General features: G+C 35.8%; 1 protein-coding gene across 7 annotated transcripts in view; it reads left to right on the top strand.

Moving 5' to 3' along the window:
* The window catches only part of PALLD (palladin, cytoskeletal associated protein), a 202,255-nt gene that overhangs the window by 60,097 nt on the left and 118,808 nt on the right, over nucleotides 1–23,350 (top strand). For all 7 annotated transcript variants that reach the window (XM_032685475.1, XM_032685477.1, XM_032685476.1 and 4 more), the window contains 6 exons: nucleotides 10,582–10,760; nucleotides 13,064–13,130; nucleotides 13,690–13,795; nucleotides 14,712–14,786; nucleotides 17,421–17,562; nucleotides 19,158–19,181. In XM_032685475.1, the coding sequence (XP_032541366.1) occupies nucleotides 10,582–10,760; nucleotides 13,064–13,130; nucleotides 13,690–13,795; nucleotides 14,712–14,786; nucleotides 17,421–17,562; nucleotides 19,158–19,181 (593 nt within the window). The remainder of the gene's footprint in view (nucleotides 1–10,581; nucleotides 10,761–13,063; nucleotides 13,131–13,689; nucleotides 13,796–14,711; nucleotides 14,787–17,420; nucleotides 17,563–19,157; nucleotides 19,182–23,350) is intronic.

Genomic DNA, 23,350 nt, shown 5'->3' with positions numbered 1-23,350 from the left:
CATTTCACTTATAGCCACTATGAATTCCATTTCAGCCAGACAAGAAATCGTGTTAATCCTACAAGCCTCAACAGTTCTTTGGGTCTGAAAAATGTTCAGCATTTCACATGTGATTATTAAATACTTAATTTTTTTTAAGCTACTGTAGCCATCGTCACTCCTTTAAATTTTCTTTTTTTTCCTGTCCTTCCATGATCTTATTAATTTCCTATCAAATATTGGAAGTGGTAATTTGATGTAAGCATAAGTCTGCATAAACCAAGCAACAGTATCTTCAATTTAAGTGAACAAATTTACAGTTATTTATTGCATTAGGTGCATGACTGTCTTCACACTTAATGAAAGATGACCACATAAAATCCTTCTGCAACAGGCAAACAGACTCCCAAGAATGAAACTCCAGTACTTTGTTTCTGTGCACTGCTGTATAATAACTTACATCAGTATCTTCACTCCAATCTACTAGCTTTCAAAAATATTGAGAAATAATTTTGTGGCTAAGAGTACATCTGGCAATGCAGGGTCAGAATCTGCTCTTATTCTAGAGACCCGGTCAGCATATGGAAGGTGGCCTTAGAGTTAAGGCAGTGGAAGCTGAGTTTTGAGCTGGCTCTTACCTTTCCTGGGTAACAGTGGACAAAGTGCTTACCCTGTTCCTCAGTAATAAAACATACCTAACTATCTCATGTTCAAGTACTGTTTCAGTGCTCAAAGTCCTATTCATTGAGCCTTTCTTTAGAGAAACATTTTTATTCAGCTACCTCAGACACAAGAACATTCATTGTGCAGTTGCCGACATTCTGTGTAGATAAGTAGAACTGTTGCTCTAAACCATTAGATCCTGCCTAGACCATTGCTACCAGGTGGTCCAATGCTTGTATTCAGTAAGATGTGCCATGTGCTAGACACTGTGGAAAATTGTGGTGAATGCTCCTACTGAAAATATGCATAAGAGTATTCTTAACCTAACAGAACAGGGAAAATGTAGGGGGGAGGGAATGGTGGAATAAATTGAGTGAGGCATAGTATGCTGCTCTAGTTGGCTCTTCCAGCATGCTCTGAAGCTGCGAACAATATGTATGAAACCAGGAATGTTATCTCTAATACTGTGTGTGTGGTTTTTCTGAAGCACTGAACTGCGATTCTGTTCTCAATGTTCTTTATGTACCACTGGTGTACTCTTAGTACAGGGCTGGTTGCATTTGAGGACTACTATCTAATGTGTGTGGGATATCTTTCTAAAGCTTTGTTTGAAAAAATATTTGAGGATGCTCCTCAAATGTTTATGTTTATAGAACATAGGCAGAACTTCCTATTGCAGAATTAACTTGCAAGTTCATTTTGGAGAGAAAATTTGTATGTATGTATTTCCATGTGTACCTTTAGCTGCAGAGTGAAAAAGAGGGAGCAGCATCTCTACTTTGGAAATGTAACGTTCTGATTTTTTGGTGTAAAGATGATAATCTTTGCATGAAACAAAACAGCAGATAAATCAATTTTTTTGCTGGCACAACTACAGACATAAGTAGAAGGAGTCAGTCTGTCTTACTGACATATGAATTAGAGGAACAATCTGAAATGCAGACAATGTCTACCACACTTTGAATTCATGGTAAGATGTTCCAGGCCCAAGAAGAAAGTTGTACAAAACCAGTGGATTTAATTACCTGTCAGAATGAAAGAAATTATTGCCCAGTGTCTGGCATTTCATGCCTAAAACTATAGCGGCTCCTGTGTAGTAGCTAGTTAAATGCAAAAAAAGTGAGTGTTTCAGGTGCTGGTTTTTTTCTCTTGTGTTCAGAGCTGAATTCTTCTGTATAGTGTGTTTCATAGTCCTGTGACAATCCTTTGAAAGTATAAAACTCTGAAAGTGTGGGAAATTGTTGGCTATACCCGTTAATCATTTAAACCTGAATTTAAATGACTGAACGCTTTTTGGTCAGCTGATGAAATATGATCTCCTTCTTCTTCTTTCTGAATAAATACATCTTTACAGATGTCTTTGATCTGCATGATGAAACAGAATTACCTGAAATGTGGTGTCTCATTTGGATACTACGGGATGCATTTGTGAAATATCATTTGCACCCACCCCACAGTATTGTCAACAACAAGAGTCACTTCCCTAGTTCCTTTGCTGTATGGCATAAATGTACCTATGAGATTTTGAAGGCAGATCAACAAAAAAGCTGCTAGATGGTTTTCATTGCTTTTCTGTTAAATATTTAGGTATTTTCCTTATAATCAGTGTTCTAAAAAACCAGTTTTATAAAACTGGTCTTTCTTCACCTGCAAGAAGTGAATAGACAATAGTGAACATTAGCATCCTACACAGCTTGTTATGACAGAAATGTTTATTTATCACAAATCAGTAGCTTTGGATAGCATATCCAAATAAGTCATACAGTAGGTGTCTTTTTTCTATATGATATATTTTCTCTGGTTTATATGCAGAAAAGATTAACATATAAAGCTAATCCTTCTTCATTATAGGCATGGAATGTAATTCAGTTTTATTCATTAAATATCACCATTTTTTCCTTTGTATCCAGATATCTCATTACTGCATCATATCATGCATACCTTCCAGACTTTTATCAGAATATGAGATTATCACAGAGACATGAAATTTATAACAATGAAATTTTACTAAATTTGAATGTGTTTGCTTTATAAACTAATTTTCTTTAATTTTTCATAGTACACATTCAAATTATGATAAATGTAATAAACAGATCAGTTTAATTATTTAAATTTCTGATTATGTTTCTCCTACGCCAAGATAGACTCTCTCTCAAAAAAAAGTATAAATCTAACCATAGCTGCCAACTAATTAAAAAAAATAATTAAGAAAAACCCAACAATTTGTGTTTCAGAAGAACATTTAATTCCATGGAGAATTACCAAGAGATATAGTCACTATTAGTTCATATTACAGTGCTCACAATAGTTTTGACAATGATGCTCCTCTAAAAATAACTTATAACAAGAAGCTGAGGTAAAGCAGAAGGATCTTAGGAAACAAGAGGTGGTTGCCTCAGTAGTAAATTTGTAGGAGTAAATTTCAGTACTTTCAGTAACTTCAGAAAAATACATTTTGTACCAAAAATTCTTATTGTACCTAAGAACAATTTAGCAATAACAGAGTTGAAATCAGTGACACGTGTTATACCACTGCCCCCTAATTGTAACTGTTGAGAAAATTATTTAAAATTCTCTTAATCTAAAGAAGTAAAAGAAATATTCTCTAAAAAGTTTGGTATATTTCAAGTTGTGCAACTATGAATCTTTGCTTTGCTCAGTGTTGTGTTCAGTTTTCATACTTTCTAGCATTGATTTCATGTTTTCTTGTGTTAATATCTTTATCATTCAGGTAATTAAAAGCCTCCATCAAAAATATTTTTTAAAGCTTCTACTCTTAAAATTATAAAGTGAGGCCAACAGTTGCAAAGTCAAGGACAAGATACAATCTTTAAAAAAAAGTTAAGACCTTCTAAGCTAATCCTGTGATTCTAAGACAGAACAATTAGTTTTAATCAAATCTGACAATGCTGTTTTTCTTTTGTAATTAACTGTACACATCTATGTAAATCCGTGGAGCACTGCAGAGAGAATACCCAGAGAGAATGACATGAGGTACAGGCTGTAACTCAGCGTCTTGTCTGGAGCTATCAAAATGTCAAGCTAACTTTCAGTTTATTTCCCCAGCTGAAATGCTGAAACAGAGTGGAATCCTTGTTCTGCAGGTAAAGTGAACAGAAAGATACTTGGAAAACCTACTCAAAAATGTAGGCAAGACATTTTTCTAAATTACAGGAATAAGCTAAAAAACCCCATCTTTGGACTTACTGCATCTTGCAGTGACAGAGGCTATTGCTCACTGTTCATGGAAGCTGGTCACATCTGTTACTTCTGTACCCCCTCTACTTCACATCCTTGCACAAAACATGATGGAAAGCTTCACTTCAGAAGAAGCAGAGTTAACTTGTAGGAAATGGCAGGCTGAAGTGTTGATATATGTCTTGAAAATACAGCCATTTTGGTATTCTCTTGCCTTTTTTTTGCAATTTAAGAGAGCAGTTTTGATTTCCAAGCACATGATCATGCAATTTAGCCAGCTGGTTGTGAGATCCTCATTGAAATTTGTGAGAGCTAGCAGAAGACTGTGTGACATCTGAAGAATCAATTAAATTCTGAATATATAGTATACACTGTTTATAATATAACACACTTTTAATTACAAAATTGACTTCTGTGGTTTTCAGTGTATAGAGCCTTTTATTAATTGCTTAACTGACAGTTTAGGCAAAGCACCAACATCTGTATTCAGATATTCTTTTTCTTTTTTTTAAGATAACAAAATATAAATATTTGAAGTATGTATGTTATTGGTAACCTCATTATGAGTTACCTATACAACTAATGAAATTGTATACTGCACAAAAACTGAGCAATGTATAAGGAGCATAAGCATCTGAATAATCTGATTATTGCAGTGTACTCTAAATCTCATATGACGAAGCTGATTCCTTTTAAAAATCAAGTTCTTTAAGTAGTAATTTTTTTTTCAGTCTGGAAGTGTTGGACTACTTAGGAGAGAAAACAAAATGGAAGTTACACAGTATTGTGATGGAAATGCTGACTCTGCCAGCATAAGAATGTCAGAGTATTTCATTTTGACTTTTCTTGCTGGACGTACTTAATACCACTAAGGATAAAATTACTTTTTAATTTACAGCTTATCTCTCTGCACTTTTTGTGGTGGTCAGAGTTCCCTATTATAATTTCTCCCTAAGGCTATATCTTAAAGTTTCACTTCAGCTGCCATTTTAAATTAACTTTTAAGAGTGTGCGGAGAGGAAAAGCTCTCTATTCCTTAGTGACTCTCAAAAAACAGAAGTTCCAGCAGGATTATGAGTTAGAGAGAACCTCAAACTGTTTTTCTTAAGACCCTGGTGCTTACTTAGTCAGTGTACTGTTCAACTCTGTTTATATTTTGTTCAGAGTCATTAAAATCCCAGACACATGTGCTTCTATGTACTTCCATGCATGGAGGATTGTGAGGGCATAAAGAAAAGAAGAGTGGAAAAGAAAAGAAGAGTGAAAAAGAAAGGTATATTGTGTGAATTGCTACTTGATGCCACTGTGCATGAACTGCTGCTCACCTGGCATCTGACTGTCCTTTTCTGTTAATAAATCTGTTCTAGCTTTGCCATCATGTAGCCAGTGGAAAAGCAAAGAAGGTTTGAAGAGTGAAAAATTGGTATCTTAATCATTGTTCCCCTGCTACCAAAATATCTCTGATTTGACTCTTTACTATTGACTTTCCAGTCTAGTGATTGTGTTTCAGTGTCTGCATTAAATATCTAGTTGCTATCATTTTAACATATGGGAGATGCAATGTAGGTGAAAACTAAGCACAGGTGTAGAAAAAGCAAGGCAAATAGTGGTACAGTGGGAACACAGGCAAGAGCAAAAATGGTGGAAAGATAATGAAGAAGACAGTAGGAAAGAGCAGAAAAATTAAGTGCAATTTGAAATTTGGCAAAATACATAATGACTGATAAAATTAATTCCAGTTACATAAAATCTATGCTCCTTTTATTAGATTTTGGAGGGGTTTTTTTGGTCAGTCATTATCTGTCATCTCACAGTTTCTGTTCTCTTTCAAGGGGACGGTTCTCTACAAATTTGCATGAAAGCTAGCATGGCCTGCAGGAATGGACCTAAGGTGCAAGCTGGAAGTCTTTTTGCATATGTACACACATATGCAAACCCTATTGTTGATGTCTCATCCTGTTTTGCTCTTATTTGCACACCTTATACAATACTGAGAACCTACAACAAAGGGATAGTGAAATGAACTGGTAATTTTTTGTTCTTGGTATCCAGAACTTGTGAAATTTTTAAATTGTTTTTAAAACAATATTCTCTATTCAAGGAATTTTGTTTTTCTCAAATTGTCTGCAGTGTATCCCTTCCTCTGTGTTACTTTCAGTGTCTTTTGGGTTGATTTGGGTTGGGTCTGGTTTCATTTGGGGTATTTTAACTCTCCAGAAGCATTGTTGCCATCTCACAGCTAGGAAATAATCTTCTTATTCCCAAGAGGATCAGTAGGCTAGAATAGCCTGGACATAAGTTAATGTTGCCCTAGTCAGCATAAAACTGGAATTTTCTTGCAAGACTTGCTTTGTGGCTATTTTTCTGTGTCTAGTCATGAGTTCTCCCGGTTTCTTTGGCTCAGTTTCCCTTTGATAGTGATGTGTTTCTTGCTTTAGTGATCCCTCCACAGAGAGGGGGAATACTTCAAAGATTTATCTTTGAATCTTTTTCAGTCCTTGGGAGCAGAAAATTCTCTTACCATGATTATTCCAAGTGTAATGGCCACAAGGCTGATCAGATCTTATAGATAGCTTTGTGCTCTATGATAGAGAGCAAAAATGTATATGTATATAAAAAAGATGAAAAACTAAAATTCAGTCTGTGTTTGGGGAAAAAAATACTTCACTTATTTTTATTCACTGACCCCTTTTTAAATTCACAACTCTCTTGAACTGAACTGGCAAATGGCAAGTTATTGCCAGATAAGTATTTCAACTGAGTGTTTTCTTTTTCAGTTAATTTTCATGTAATCACCAAAAGAAATTCATGAGAAGTAATCCTCCTCTTTTATCAACATGTAGATAGAAAAAAAAATAGAGTTAGAATAGGAAAAAGAATATATTTCTATTCTAGTGTTTGTCATTTCAAATAACTGTGTTCTTGCCAATTGTGAAGATGAATTCTTCTTTCCACAGTAAACAGTGCAGTCCCACACCAGGTGTGTTTCCCATGCATCAAACATCACCTTAATGATAGCTGAGGTAATTTGGTATTGAATTGCTAACCTATGTGCTTTTGTCTGTGACACACAGTGTCTGATGTAGCAGGTCAGGACTCGTTTTCAGTGGTATGTCATTGATGTAATGCAACAAGTCTTCCTCCCAACCAGTGCTGAGGAATAGCTCCCACTACTTGAGACTAGCTTTGTATATGCATGAACCAGGGGACAATGTAGAAATTGTCCTCCTAAGAAAACAGTTTGCTTATTAAATGTTATCTGACAAAAAAGTATAAATGGATTTTTTATTTTAGGTTCTTACACTTATGACAGTTTCTTAAATATTTTGTGAACGTGGAATTTGGGAGACAGTAGAAGCCATACAATTTGCATTAAGCTATAACGGGATCTGTCTGAGAAAATAATTAGGCTTGGAGGAGAGGTTTTCCTTTGCAGGATGTTTCTGGAAAGGAAAGAAAAATAGAACTAATGGTTATGTAGGGCCTCATATTACAGAGTCTTGTCTGTGATTGTCTAGAAATTGAATTAACCTCTCTCTTGTGCATATTGTTTAAAATGTAACTTAGGAAAGGCTGCACAGAGGTTAGGACTCTGAAGGTCTAATAATCAGAAATAGTAGCAGAGGTCCTCACACTGGGAGAAGGGACGATTTGTGACAAGAGAGGAAAGGAGGGGAAGAGGGGAAAGAGAAATGTTAATTTTGGCAGTAGAGCTGACAGAATAGATTTGTCTCCAAGGCAAATAGTTGTAAAAGTAGGCCAAAGGGGTCTACTGAGTAAACAAATGGAAGTTTGTTAATTCTTTCCAAAAATGATACTATCTGTGTGCACTGTGTAGGCAACAGAAGACAGAAAAAGAACTTGTTAGTCTTTTAATTACAGAAGACAATTACATATGGTTTTAATGCCACTATCAACTTTTTTTTTTACCTTCAAGAACAAAAGATCTATTGTTCATAAGCACAGAGAGCTTGCCTGCAATTATGCCATTAACGAGCATTGTGTTATGTGTAAACCTGTTAGATTTATTAACTCTGCATTCTGAAATAAGTATGACATTTCACGTTTTACAATCCAGTATTTTCAGAAGAAGGTTTTAAAACATATTTTTATTTGTGTTAATTACATGAAATTTAGTAATTTTAAAAAAGAGCAATACAAGTGAGGCAGTTTTCTAAAGACTCCTCACTGATTGTTGTTTTGCAGCATCTGTCATCCTGTAGTATTGCATGCTTTCCCTAAATACAGGGAGGGTCCTCTAACTCCTTGGGGTTATTTTGTTTTCTTGGGGTAAAGCTGTGTGATAGGGAGGAAAAAAAATTTGATTCTGAAATATTACTGGGATGTGACTGCAAAATTTCTCTCATAAACTAGTACAAATTAAAAGAAAAATACCAGAATTTAGTGGCAAATGTTATGTCTTTAAAAATTATTTTTAAAAAATCTGTCATCTTCTACTTAGAACCAACTCCCCATAAATTTCTGAGGTTATATTTATTGATTTTTAAAAAACACACACTATAGTAGAAAACTAAAAATGTACGGGAGGAAGAGAATAAAAGACCATTTTTGAAGCTTACTGTCAAGAATTATTATTTTGTCTTTATCCTCACCAGAACAAGATTTGAATACTGGGGTGGCAGAGGAAGAAGAGAGAAAGGAGAGCAAGGGAGGACATGGAAAAGAACAGATTAGGATTATGGGATAAGAAGAAGGGAAGAAAGAGTGGTACAGATCAGAGTGGGTTTGCAGGACTGGAGCAGGAATAACAGGCTTGGCAAGACTTGGCAAAATTTATTTTCAGGACATAGGGACAACTTGAAAACAGAAGGAAGATTGCTCACTAATGACTTTCCTTTAGATTTCCCAGTATACCTCCCCTTGCAAAAGTGTATGGCAGACCCTGTAAACCAAGAATTATCCACTTCTCCTACTTGCTGGGCTGTCAGAGATACAGATAAATCAGGGTGTAGCTTGTGGTAATAGGACTAACTGATATGAGGGAATCAAATAGAAAAAAGGTGGGAATTGGTACTTTTATGGCAGCAATGTAGGCTGAGAGCATAGACTAGCTCTTTAGACAGCCTACACTGGGAAATGCTTGATTGACCTGATGTAAACAAATTTATGCCATGCTTTGACCTAGTAATAAGTCACCTCAGATAAGTGACTGTTTTGCCTGTACCTAAACCCAGTGCTTTTGTGGGGGCATACTTTTTTGTAGTGGAAGATGTATTACATACATAAAAATCCAGAGCTAGAAAACCAGTTTATGTTCCTGATCTAACTCAAGAGTAAACTTATTGCAAGTTTACCAATATGGAATCTGTACCATGGGATTATATTAGGTTGACTGGACATGATAGACAAAAATCACAGAATCACAGAATGGCTAAGGTTGGAAGGGACCACAGTGGGTCATCTGGTCCAACCTCCTTCAAGCAGGGTCATCCTAGAGCACATTGCGCAGGATTGTGTTCAGATGGTTCTTGAATATTTCCAGTGACCGAATTTCCACAGCCTCTCTCGGCAATCTGCTCCAGTGCCCAGTCACTGCACGGTAAAGAAGTTCTTCCTCAGGTTCAGGTGGAACTCCCTGTATATCAGTTTCTGCACATTGCATCTTGTCCTATTACTTGGCACACCAAGAAGAGCCTGGTCCTCTTGGCATCCTCCCTTCAGATACTGATGGACATTGATGAGGTCCCCTCTCAGTTGTCTCTTCTCAAGGCTGAACAGGCCCAGCTCCCTCAGCCTTTCCTCATAAGAGAGATGCTCTGGTCCCTTAATCATCTTTGTCTCCCTCTACTGGACCTGCTCCAGAGCTCCATGTCTCTCTTGTACTGAGGAGCCCAGAACTGGACAAAGCACTCCAGATATGACCTCATCAGGGCTAAGTAGAGGGGCAGGATCACCTCCAGTTGGTAATGCAACCCAGGATACCATTGCCCTTCTTGGCCACAAGGGCACACTGCTGCCTCATGGACAGCTTGTTGTCCACCAGGACCCCAAGGTTCGTCTCCACAGCGCCGCCCTCCAGATCAGCCCTCAGCCTGTACTGGTGCCTGGGATTACTTCTTCCCAGGTGCAGGGCCCTGCATTTGCCTTTGTTGAATTTCAGACAGTTGTCTGCCCATCTCTCCAACCTGGCAAAGTCCCTCTGAGGGGCTGCACAGCCCTCTGGGGTATCAGCTATTCCCAGCTTTGTGTCAATAGTGCTGAGGAGACATCTTCCCCTTCATCCAAGTCATTGATTAATAAGTTAAACAATACTGGGCCCAATATCAACCCTTGGGGAACACCCCTAGTGACAGACCTCCAACTAGACCCTGTGTCACTGATTACAAATTCAAATATTCTGTGTAGAGAATCAGTGAGTATTACTTAGGTGGAAGTGACAAGTTATACTGAAATGGATAAGATTGTGGTCAAAGTAAGCCAATACATGAGATATACAGTAAACCTTAATTCTACCAAAACCAGGACAGAGAATAATTTTTAAATGTAGGTGTATACAATTTTCTTAGCATCCAGAAATGTTTCACTACCTTTTAAATAAAGTTTATTCCAACAAGTTATTTCTTTGTGAATGCCTTTAAACACTTCAGAGCACCACGTGCTGATTTCAGTAGCAATTTAGATTTTTGCAGCAGAGTGTAATGTCTGCTTGTGTGCGATGAGCCTGAACCAATCCTTTATATTCTTTTTTTCTTTGTCTTTCTAAATGTGTGTGGGCTGCAGATGGTTCTGTGAAGGAAAGGAACTCCAGAATTCCCCTGACATTCAGATCCGTTCCGAAAGTGGAGGACTCCATTCCCTACTTATAGCAGAAGCCTTTGAAGACGACACTGGTCGCTATACTTGTCTGGCTTCAAATTCCTTTGGTTCAGATAGTACATCAGCTGAAATATTCATTGAAGGTAAGAGGTAAAATAATAAGATACTTGATGCATACAGGAAAAGATAACTAAGCTGAAGTTTACTTTTGGTTCTATATGTTAAGATGACATTAGCTATGGTGGTAGTTTTATGGTACTCCTCTGCTTTCCTTTAACACAACATGTTTTGAACAGCACTTCATATTAATTCAGGTATTTCAAGGAATGTCTCAGTAATCAATGGATAGATTGCTATTTATTTAGGGTAGAAATGAAATAAAGAATGGAAAAGAAGGAACTAACAGTCTTTGGCATATGGTTAGCTTTTAAGCAGTACTCTCTGTAAATCACTAGTCAAAGATTTGACTAGCGATTCCATAATGATTTTCATGATAGCAGTAATCCCTATGTCAGTTCTGAACTGCCTCACAGTGCAAATAAATTTGACTGCTTCAAATGAGTCTTCTTCAGTTCATGTATAAATGTACTGTGATCCTTTATCTTTGGTATAATGATTTTAAGTCAGGTTAAAGTCAGTCAGACTAGTTTTGTCCTGAAACAACTACTAGTTATCATCAAAATATTTCTTGACTGCAAAATAATACATAATTCAAATATTATTTTTTTTGAGAAAAATTAATGATGACCATGAGTAAATTTATTATTTTTTTTTTAGTAAAGAACTGTATTTTAGGCAAGATTATATCAATTGAATACCAATTTTTATTTTAATTCATACATCTTTCAAACATTTTGGTATTATGTATTCTTTTACCAGTTTTGTGATTCATTAAAATTAATTTAAATGGTTAATTGAAAGCGTAAAACAAACTAACATAAAAAATATAACAAATCTGAATAATGCCATGCCAAATTATTAAAAAGCTTTTGATTAACAAAACAATAAAATTTTCACATAAATTAGCTAAATCATTATATATATGCCTTTATAGGATTTCTTTCGTCATGCTTTTTATTCTCAGAACATTACTATGGCACATTGGGATACAATAGCAAAATCCCCAAGCATTTTGAATCTTACAGATTCTAGGAAGAGTTTTCTTTACAGAAGTAAGCATGATTTCAGAAATCCGTGGGTGTAGTACAAACATATAATGCTATGTGAAGTTATAATGACAGAAGCAACGGTAAAAACCAAAACATCTAGGTAGAGAGATACTGTGAATAAAACTATTAGATTTTTGACATCTGACAGTCTTGCTATATGGAAGTCCTATGCTGAAGTTTTACATCATGTTACTTAGAGAGAATTGTACAAGTTGTTAGGCTCCTCCCCTATGATCTTTAAGGAAAATAGATTGCCACACAGGTATTGCTTTGTACATTAATAGTCTCAATGACACTGATGCATCACACTTTCTTTTGTGTAACAGGCCCAGCCACATAAGACCTGGTTATTCTCTGTTCTTAAGAAATACCCTCATGTAGATCCACTTTGATGACTTGACATTTGGTTCTCTCTTCTTACGTTTTCTGTGCAACTTGTTGCTTCGATTTTTTTTGTAGTATAAATGTTGTAAATAAATAGGGTACTTGAGAATCTCAGTCCAAGTTTTTTTTCATTGGAATCAGTCTATGCTATACTATGCATATTGACTATGAATTGCTTATGATTTGTATTACAAATACAGCTATCCACAAATACGTACAAATTCTTTGAGGAATAATATGTACAAATGTCTAGAATAACTGTGCGAAGTGTCTGTTGTTAGGAAAAATTAAGACAAAGGGAATAAATGCTTTCATATTTTTTTTCTTTAAGTGAGTTCAGGACACTGCCAAACACATATATTATATCAAGACTTCCGCTGGCAAGAAATAGCAGTGCATAAATGCTGTGTGTAGGTTAATATAAATAGTCTGGAATGTGGAGATCATGGGCAGCAAGTTTAGTCTGAAAATGTCTTGGTATACTGAGTTGCTCTTACTTAAGGTTTAAGATTTGTTATCTGTGTAAAAGCCATATGTTTACTTAAGCTTCAAGTTTTAAAATTTAAGTAAATAAAATTATACATTTCCAGTAGAGCAGTAGTAGTCAGTATTTTCTTTTCTTCTTTGCCCTTATTTGCTTCAATGTGAAGGAATATGGCTAGGAGTCTAGGGAAAGCAATTTGCAATTAAATTGGCATGGTTATAATTTCTGTAACAGTCTAAAGTGCATAGTTACAATTTTTATCAGATAAAAAAAACTTGCAATAGTTTGTTACAGAGAGTTCTCAATTCTTGAAGGAAATGCAAAGGTGTCAAAGTTTTTTCTTTGGAATTTGAAAATTAAATAAATCAGTTGAAGGATATGAGATTATTGAAAACACTTTCTTTTCCAGGCGCCAGTTCTACAGATTCAGAGGGTGAAAGTTTAATTTTCAAATCAAAATCTGGAGCTATGCCACAGTAAGTTTGCAAAGTAGTACCAATATTGTGCAAATGGTCTTAATAAGGGACACTGCAAAATCTTTGGTAGTTCAAGATCTGAATAAACATTTGGGGGACATTTGTTTATGTCTTGTCTTTTCTACTTTCCTCATGTGATTTAAAAGTGTAACATTTTAACTGTAGATTGTATTAATGTGTTTGTCCTGTCAGAGAAGTTTGGCCTTACTCTGACAACAATTTTGTTGATAGCAACTTTTCATATTCAGAAGTACCTTGAAGTTAATCAAGTCTTCATTAGTAATTATTCAATCCAGTGCCTCCAAAGAAATATGTAGAGGACTACAATTAAAGAAATAAAATACATTTTAGTTAGTATCTTAAATCAGTACTTTTTATTGCGTGTGAAAGTGTAAATTAGCCAAAGATTGTGTTCTACTCAAGCTTCCTCCAATATTAATCTTTTCAGTTGATACTGACATATTTAAATATGTAGAAAAAATAAGGTGGCTTATGGGTCACAAACTAACACATTCTCATTTCATATCTTGTAAAGTGGTTGCTGTTCTCTATTTTTCAGGGCCCAAAAGAAAACCACCTCTGTTTCCTTAACAATAGGATCTTCTACACCAAAATCTGGAGTGACCACAGCTGTAATTCAGCCTATCTCTATGCCTAGTCAGCAGGTATTTTTCAACACAAATTTTTAAATTAATAAAAGTATTTCAAATTTTCTTTCAAAATATGTAACTCCTGAAAAACCATCATTTTGAGGAATTATATTGTTGAACTATAAGCCTACATTACTATATTAAGAATGGTAATTTTAAAAAATTAAGTATATACCCAGAGAATGAGACATGAAACTAAATATACGCATGGATTCTTATACAGCGTGTATCAACACAGCATATGACTATCAGACAGATATGGTGATGATGAATATTACAGAGTTTATCACTTAATAGTTCCAGTCCCAAAAGAATGTAATACCAGCTAATGCCTACAACACTTTTTAGCAAAAGTTTTAAATTTAATATTGCTGTCATTTCTCTGGGCCTTCTGGAGAAAAATAAATTTTACTATCTAGAAGCTAAATGTAGAAAACCAGTGTTCATTCATTTGTACTAAGTCTTTAATGACACTCTGGCTGACTTAAGAGTTTTTATATAAATCATAAAATACAAATAAAATCAAAATCTCTGTCAATCTTTATATGGTAAGTTCTTTTCCCTTCCTTAGACTGACCTTGATAAGCTTTTGGGTACCTGGATTTATTTATCACAACATCAGTCAAGGTGTGTAGTAACAGGAGAGGCAAAAATGCATCAGTGCAGAGGACATACTTTCATTATATTAATAGAAGTCAAATTCTCAAAATACTTCTGGGCAAAGAAGTATAGAAACCTTCAAAGCTTGCATTTTTATTTAAGAAATATAACAGATGTGAAATAGTGATGTCACTCAAGTATTGTGGTAGAAAGAGAGCACCATAGTAAGAATGCCCATGTGAGAGTTTGCATTATTGCATAGATATATGCAGGCCATATCACTGAAACTAGTATTCTTTCCATTTTATAGCATTATTGCATTGCTTTGCAGGTTCAAAGCCCTACGTCATACCTGCACCATCTGGATGGACCCAAGCCTATCTATTCTGCACCTATCTTTACAAAGGTACGTTTTATCCATCATGATTTTTGTATCATATTTCTGTAGGCCAGAAGGAAATATCGACATTATATATCCTAATGTAGGAAGATTTGATAATGTTAAAAATTTTACAGTTTTCATTATCCTTTCCAGTATTAATGGCTTCCTAAGAAAATACTTCTCCACTGCAACAATGAAGTTCTTATGCATTCTACCCTGTTAAAATCACTGGTGGAATTACGTGAATATTCTGTGTGTGTTTGTCTTATGCCCATGACTGTTCTCCATTGACAAATCTTTGTAAAATATAGCAAGGTAGGCACCAATTACATATCATAGTCATGATAAAGGCTCATTCACAATAATTTATCTACAGACAAGAACAAATAAAACAGGCTTTTTAACTTTGTTTTAGGAAAAAAATCCATGCAGGTATGTTAGAAAAAAAAGCAGTACTTCACTGGGGTGACTTGTAAAATGTAAGGTAAGAATCATAGAATCGCTTAGGTTGAAAAATACCTTTAAGATCACCAAGTCCAACCATTAACCTAGCACTGCCAATCCCACCACTAAACCATCTCACTAAGTGCCATATCTACAGTCTTCTAAATACCTCCAGGGGTGGCAACTCAACCACTTCCCTGGGCAGCCTGATCCAGAGCTTGGCAGCCTTTTCTTTCCCAATATCCAATCTAAACCTCCCCTGGCACAGCTTCAGGATATTTCCTCTTGCCCTATTGTTTGTTACTTGGGAGAAGAGGCCGACCTCCACCTCAGTAAGGTCCCCTCAAGTCTCCTTTTCTCCTGGCTAAACAACCCCGGCTCCCTCAGCTGCTCCTCATAGGATTTGTGCTCTGAAGCCTTCACCAGCTTCATTGCTCTTCCTTGGACACAATCCATCATACCAATGTTTTTCTTGCAGTGAGAGGCCCAAAACTGAACACAGGATTCAAGGTGCAGCTTCACCGGTGCTGAATAAAGGGGTCAATTGTTTTCTTAGTTCTGCTCGTCCCACTGTTTCTGATACGTGGACTTTTTAGAAGGAAAATTTTTATTCAGTATTTCTTAGATAATTATTTAAGTCAATATTTATCTTCACACATGAAACTTAGGAACTGGGAATTAAGTACCAGCAAAAAGAAGGATGGCATATTTTTCCCTAATCTATCAAGTACAACTTCAATTGAAAACATTATTTCATTGTGCCTCAAACCACCATTTCAATAGTAATACTTATTATTTAATCACTATTTGTTGAAGTCAAAATGAAAAATAGGAAGTGTTTCTGGTTATTACTTCAGGAAAACATTTTTTTAAAAAGTAATATGGAATAGCAAATAGTTTTTCCTAGTGATAAGAGTAAGAACAAGCAAGAGTAAGCCCAGCTCTCCAAAACTGTCTAGTTTGGCTCTATCATATTCCTTTCTCATGTCAAGAAAGGTCTGATTCTGTCCCTTTTAATTCTCCACCCATACTGCAGTATCACAGGAAAGTGAATAGTGGAGGTGCAAGACATTAGAGAATGTGTTACTACAAGGTCAGGAGGCAACTTCCAAGTAAGGGAAACAGGAGAAATCTATCCCTCATCCAGAAACTACCAAAGCAATCAAAATTCTGCTCTTTCTTCCTAATCCTCATATCTCTTACCCTGAAACCCGTTATTAACTGACTTAAGCCAACAGAGACATACCAAACCAAAACAACTTTATTGCCAGAAGAAATGAACCAGATATGAACAACAAAATGTATACTTAATCCAGCCTCTTGATGTAAATTTCCTTCTATACAAACTTCAGGGAACAGCCCAAGATTTTTAGGTTTCCCTGTAACAAAATTCTTATGTATTTGATTAACCAGAGATCTACGAATAGTAATTATGGATAACTCTGAACATACACCAAAGTCGAAGTGCTTTGCTCCATCAAGGTCTAAAACTTTGTTAATTAATTGGAAAGAAAATGAGAAACCCACTAGGGTAAAAAAGACCCTTTGATTTATAATCTTAAGATAAAGAACAAAGGTAAAAACAGTGGCTATCACCTGTCAATTCTGTTACTTAAAATATTGTGTTTCTCCTCTCTCACTGCAGTTCTTCTTTAAAGATTTAGATTTCTCCTGAAATTTTTCAGATGTGTGTAAGAATTTATTACAGTCAGAATACTGTCTCAGAACTATTCATACACTAGTTTATATATCCTAATCATATTTCTGTCATCTAATTTTGCTTGGTTTGTTATTTATGGTTTGGAGGAAAAGCAACTCCACCTCCTAGAATGGCACCTGAAAGCAGCACAGCTACTCTCTCAGGATCAAGTCAGTCAATGTGTAGTTAGTTCCAGAATTTTTATTTCGCTTTTTGGAAGAAGAATAAAAATTGAAATCTCAAACTGCAATGATCTGCTTGTGATAATTTGAGGAATTAAATACTTCTACACCTGTTCCATTTTTGGTCTTATTAAAAATGTATTTCAAAATAACCTATTCAATAATTTTAACTATATAGATGATATATTAAATTTAATCAGAATGAAAGAAAATGTTTATTGCAAAAATGTAATGACACAATAAAATAAAGCTGAATTACAAAGGTAATAGAAGACTGGTTTTAATAATATGAAATGCTCCTAGTTCATTTCAATTGTGATTGTTATATTCCAGGAGCTACAAAACTCCACGGCAACTGAGGGACGAGTTGTAGTATTGGAATGCAGAGTCAGAGGACTCCCTCCCATTCATGTTAAGTGGTTTCGACAGGGTGTTGAAATTCAAGATTCTCCAGACTTCAGAATTCTCCAAAAAAGTAAGGCGATGTCATTTTTTAACTTCAGTGAGCATCTGAGCACCACACAGATCCTCATTCACTCTCCCCTGGTGCCTTGGGGAAGTGAGCTGGAAAAGTAAAAGTGAAAAAATGCAGAAGTTGAGATAGAGAGTTTAATGGGGAAAGCAAAAGCTGCACAAGCAAAGCAAAACAAGAAATCTGTTCACCCCTTCCCACGGGCAGACAGGTGTTCAGTCATCGTCAGGAAAGAAAGGTTCCATCATGTGTAACAGTTACTTGGGAAGACAAATGCCCTAACTACAAGTGTTTCCCCTTCCAACTTCTTCACTCAGTTCTATATGATGAGCACGATGCCATATGATATGGAATATACCTTTCATCAGTGCAGGTCTTTGTCCTGGTTCTGACCCCTCCAAACTTCTTGTTCATCCCCAGCCTCCTCACTACTGGGGAGGTACAAGTAGCAGAAAAGGCCTTTATAACAAAAACATCTCTCTATCAACAATGCTATTTTAAGCACAGATCCAAAATATGGCCCCACACCAACTACTGTGAAGAAAATTAACTCTATCCCAGTTGAAACCAGCACATTCTTCACCCCTTATTCCATACCATTTGCATCATGGCCAGATCCCACACTACCCCGTAGATCCTCATTAATCACCACCCCACTTCCCATTCTTTGATGTAATACACAGATAGCATTCCCATAGGCTGTGTATCACCCCTGTAAAATTTCACAAAATGTACATTGAGTTCATTTAGTCCATGGCTTTGGGCTCCATCTGTCATAGTGATCCCTCAGAACAGGACAGGTGGTGTTTGCATGGGGTCAACAGGCACCAAAGCCAGCCCAAGTCAGGTCACTGCTGCCCTTGCACTGCTTCTTGTGAGGGATTCTACTCTCTTGGTTCATGTGGTTCCTGGTATAGTAATTCCTATACCATGCATCTCAAACCATAGGTTACAACAATTTAAAGGTATTTCCATTACAGTCTTCACCCTTGGTCCCATTGGACCAGACCACTGGGCTTAACACTGCAATTAACTCCTCCCCTTATTTCTAGCCTGGCTAGCAACAAGAGGTTCTGACTGTTTTCACCCCTGGGCACTCAATTCCAGGTGTACTGGACACCCCTCCAAGTGAAAGCAATTTGGCCTGCACTCTGCTGCCAAAGGGATTGAGAAAAACACATTAGTAATACCAATTTTGACATACCACTTGTCTGCCTTTGTCTCCAGTTCATACTGAAGTTCTAGCACATCTGGCATGGCTGAACTCAGCCAAAACCAGCCAATAATTGGAAGTGGCTATCTTTGATACAAGGTGGAGAAAGATAATTAGTCTTTCAGTTTTTGGTTTTGGATAGAGTCCTTTCTTCTTCCTGTTTCGGTGCTAATGGCTACAGGTAATAATTGAACTACTGTATTGACAGACAATTTAAATCTTCTTGATTTCATAACAAGTCAGCACAGTTATGTACTTATTTACAGTATTTTGGTATAATATGTTCAGTATACTGATGTTTATTGATGTAATCTCTAATATACTGATGTTTATTGATGTAATCTCTAATCTTGTTTGTTTCCCCTCCCTATGATGGGATATACAGAGCCACGATCCGCAACTGAACCTGGTAAGAATCATATGAAAAAATAATGTCTTTATTCACTAGCTCTTTGAGTTTGTACTGCAGCCATAAATAGAAAAGTGTTTTTGCTGAACATTGGTAAAATGAAACCCCCTTGAAGACAGTGCTACTTTATCACACCTTCCATACTGTACTCTGTCCTTTACATCAATTCCTTTATTAGTTAAACAGTAAATTCCATTTAGACCAGTAAGGAGAGTCTCGCAGCTTAAATTTTGAAGCAAATTTCTTTCTTAGAAAATAAGCATTTTGCATGCACTGAGGAAAGAACAAGTCCCACAAAATTCCATTACCCCAATTATACTCATAAGAATTTAATGACAGATGTGAAGTGTCTTAAATGCAAGTAAAATCTGATCCTAAAAAAAAAAACAACTCAACACTGAATTTTTCTAGCCTCTTCACATGATAAAAGCCCTAAAGCAAGTAAAAATTATACTTCCAGATACAGGTGTTCTCTGCTTCATTTTCCCATTAGATGTCATTATATGCTGTGGTAATTTCTTGAGTAGTAAGTGAATGCTAAAAGACTGACAATGTTTTTTCTGTAATGTTTCTAAGCCAAACAACATGTAGAAGAGAAGATAGTGATATGATCTGAACCTTGCTTTAAGAGGGTGACCAGTTGTGCTTGAATACTCTTGAATTTGGAGAGAGTTTTAACTATGAAGCTGAAAAAAACAGAAAAGTTTTCTATCTAGGATCTGGATATTTCCAAAGAGTGTCTCTGAACAGAAGGATTTTAGCAATGGGGAGATGTTCTAAACTCTGAAGAGTCATAGCCGCAGGCAGGACAGACTTAGCAGCTGAATTATGTTTGTAAAGTAGCACTGTGACTGAGTATATAGACTGGGAAAAAGTAGTGAAGGGTTAAATCTAGGGAAAATGCAGCTTTCCTTTAGTTTTCATGGAAACAAGATGAGGGAAAGAGGGGAAAAGTTTCTTTGTCAGTTATTCACTCATTTTCTTGCTTCACAAAATTGTTATATACCTATTTTACTTCATATATGTTAATACATATACGATACACACATGCATGCTCTATCCTAACTGTTAATACTGTTAGTCATGGTGTACAACATCATCAGCTCAAGTAATACCTGGTGCCCTGAGTTCATGTGACTGAATGATTTCATTTATGGAGGTTTGAAATATGAGCCACATGAAGGAAAGAAGAGTGTTGGAAAACACTAGTACATCTAACTCACTAAGAGTTTCTTTTCTACAAAATCACTTGAACTGCATTCACTTCATCCTTTAACATGACAGATAACATCTGAAAGGACTGAAAATTTACACAAAAATTTCTAAGTATAAATTACTAGCATATCTTAGGGTTTTTCTTTTTAATATCCAATTTAAAGCTGTTCTGTCAAAACTCATCAATACTGTTTGCTTAGTTTTGGTAATTTTTTTTTTTTACCTCTTCACCCTCTTTAGTCAATATAAGTTGTATAATGCTAGGTGTACTAAATATTTTAGAGTCGGAATGCAGTGTTATCTAGTAGAAAGGAGAAGCACTTTTTTTCTGGAAACAAAAGGTTCAAATTCCTTTGTGTGAATAGTTGAGTACATATATTATGCTTCTTGCTAGATGATTTTTTTTCATGGGCAACTAAGTAATTTTCATACTGTTAGTTGCAAGGTTTGCATAGCTTATATGACAGATGCTGCTGTGGAAGAAGTAAGAATATTCATGTTAGTTCAGAAAACTATCAACTTCCTTTCATAACTACTACCTGCAATGGGAAATAGAGAGTGAGATTCTGAATCCCAGAACATCATCACTTTGCCAGCCCTCTCACATACCTGCACTATTCAAGTTCATAGTGCTGAATATTCTCCTTCCCATTTCTGGTTAGCTTGCAGACCCTGGGAGAAGATACCTGAAGCCTTTTAGAGAGTACTAGGGAATGGATTCTTACATGAAAGGTACATTTCTTGAGTTTTCCCAAGTACAGAAAAGTTATTTAATATCAAAGTATCTCAAACCATTATTAAAGTAGGTGTCAAGGCAAGAATAGGAAGTCACCTCAAAACACTATTTTCGTATCTGTGTTGTTGCAGTTTAATAGACATAACAGTAGTGAATGCCTGACAGCAGTCTGACTGGTTTGTTGCTGGATTTTTTCTTTTTATCATGCTTGTAATTATGTTACCATATATATTTACGAGCACCTTCCTTCTACCTAAAATGTATGAAAGAGTTTCAGTTTGATATTTTGTTCTCCCTGGACGCATTGAGCTAAGTACTATCCCTTAAGAGATCTCTTACTCACTACCAAAATTAATGACAGTACACTTACCAGATTATTTTTGTAGGAATTGACACTGTGCATGAAAAGGAAATGTAAATAAAGTTGGGGCAAAATATAAATATTTCCTTTTGGCATAAATATTTTGTATATTAGTAGTAATACTGGTAAGAAGTAGCACTGGTTTTTAGGATGTCATGAAGAATCTTAAAATTTCTACAGCAAGAAGCTGGGTGTGGGTATCAAAAACGTAATAGGTACAGCACTGGTTTGTGATGTAATTCATACTCTCAGAAGCCAGACTGAACAACGCATGCAGAGGAAATTGTTCATAAGCAAACACACAACTGCAGATGGTGAATACATGTGCAAGATTGTTAGGGAAAAGTGTGTATGCTAAATAAGTATTCAAAATTTTGAAAGACAGACATTCTTCTAAAAGTTTTTCCAACATATCCATGTACAGCATCCACAGAATTTTACATAAATTGTAACAACTTGTACTGTGACTTTAATAGTGGGTTGTTAACCAAAGTCCAACATCAATAAACACTTTATAGCACTCAATAACATCAGTTATCCTTTGATAGGTCAGTACTAATGATTTAAAAGAAAAAATGTTCCATGAACTCATACAGGTAAGAAATTAAGAAGCAGGGTTTTTTGACTACCTTTTTTTTTTGGTACATTCTATCTACTCTAATGTGTTTTGCACTCCTTTTTCTGTCTAGACAGAAATCAGTTTGCATCACAAAGCTCTCCAGACTGCTTTGTGAATTAATAGCTAGTCAGACTACTCAAAGCCAACATCACAGTTTGTCAAAGTACATGCTCTGTACTTCTTTCTTGGACATTTTGACTTTATACTGATTGAATCCTTCAAAGAACAGGCTGCCTAAGAATGAAAAATCCCATGGAATCACTTGCCAGCTGTTGATATTTTGACCATTACTCAGCTGTCTGGAGACAGCCACAAACCATATTGAATTACATTAGAACGATTGTCTAATGGCATGTAAGAAGAAAACTATATGAAGTAATTTTGCTTAAATTGCCAGGGAATTGTCACATATACATGCTTTTTTTCCTTAAACAGAATACTGTGTATGTTCACCAAATAATCTTTCTGGTAGCAGATGAAATTCAAAACACAGCAACTTTGGTAGGTTAACGTGCATTTGCATCCTTGCATTTTTTAGTGAAAACAAAAGAATTATGACCAAGAGTCTGTCTCCTTCTTTCACTGCTGAGCAGCAAAGTGCTTGGAGAGAAGGATCTCCAATGAGCCGTATCTCAAGATACCAAATGAAGATAAAAACTGAAAATAGGCTAAAATTCTCCTTCACTAAAGGGGTTTTTTTTGTCAACTTCTATGCTATTGCCTGTCAGTTACATTTTCAATTGTACTCTGCACTCCCAAGTTACCTCTAGAATTCTAGTCCTGTCAGTGATCTCATCTTAAGTCTGACTGCTATGACTGTCCTTGCTTGTTAATGCTTCCAAATTCAAAGCAAATATCTGATCTTTTTGTACTATGTGATTTAAAAAAATAAATAGTTATTCCTCTCCAATTGTAAACATTTAAAGCTTATTGGAGTACATTAATCATCACAGTTATGTTGCTGAATACTTTGATTTCAGCTTTGATATATACATCTGACTAGCTAGCTCAGGCACCTACAGCATCATAAGTGCCTTAGCGTAAGCTTTAACATGAACATTTCCTTGACACTGATAAATTACTTAATTTCTCCTCAAACCTGAACACTGCTTTAGGAGCTAAAGTCTGTGTTGTCACAACAGTATTCCTATTTATTGTAACCAAACTGGCTAGATAGCTGACATCTTGGTTATTCATTACATATATTGTAACCCAGGCTCTATACCCTATTTATTGCT

Source organism: Chiroxiphia lanceolata, chromosome 4, assembly GCF_009829145.1.
Source record: "Chiroxiphia lanceolata isolate bChiLan1 chromosome 4, bChiLan1.pri, whole genome shotgun sequence".
Lineage (NCBI taxonomy): Eukaryota > Metazoa > Chordata > Aves > Passeriformes > Pipridae > Chiroxiphia > Chiroxiphia lanceolata.
The sequence above is the reverse complement of the archived record's forward strand: the minus strand, read 5'-3'. Positions and strand labels throughout refer to the sequence as shown.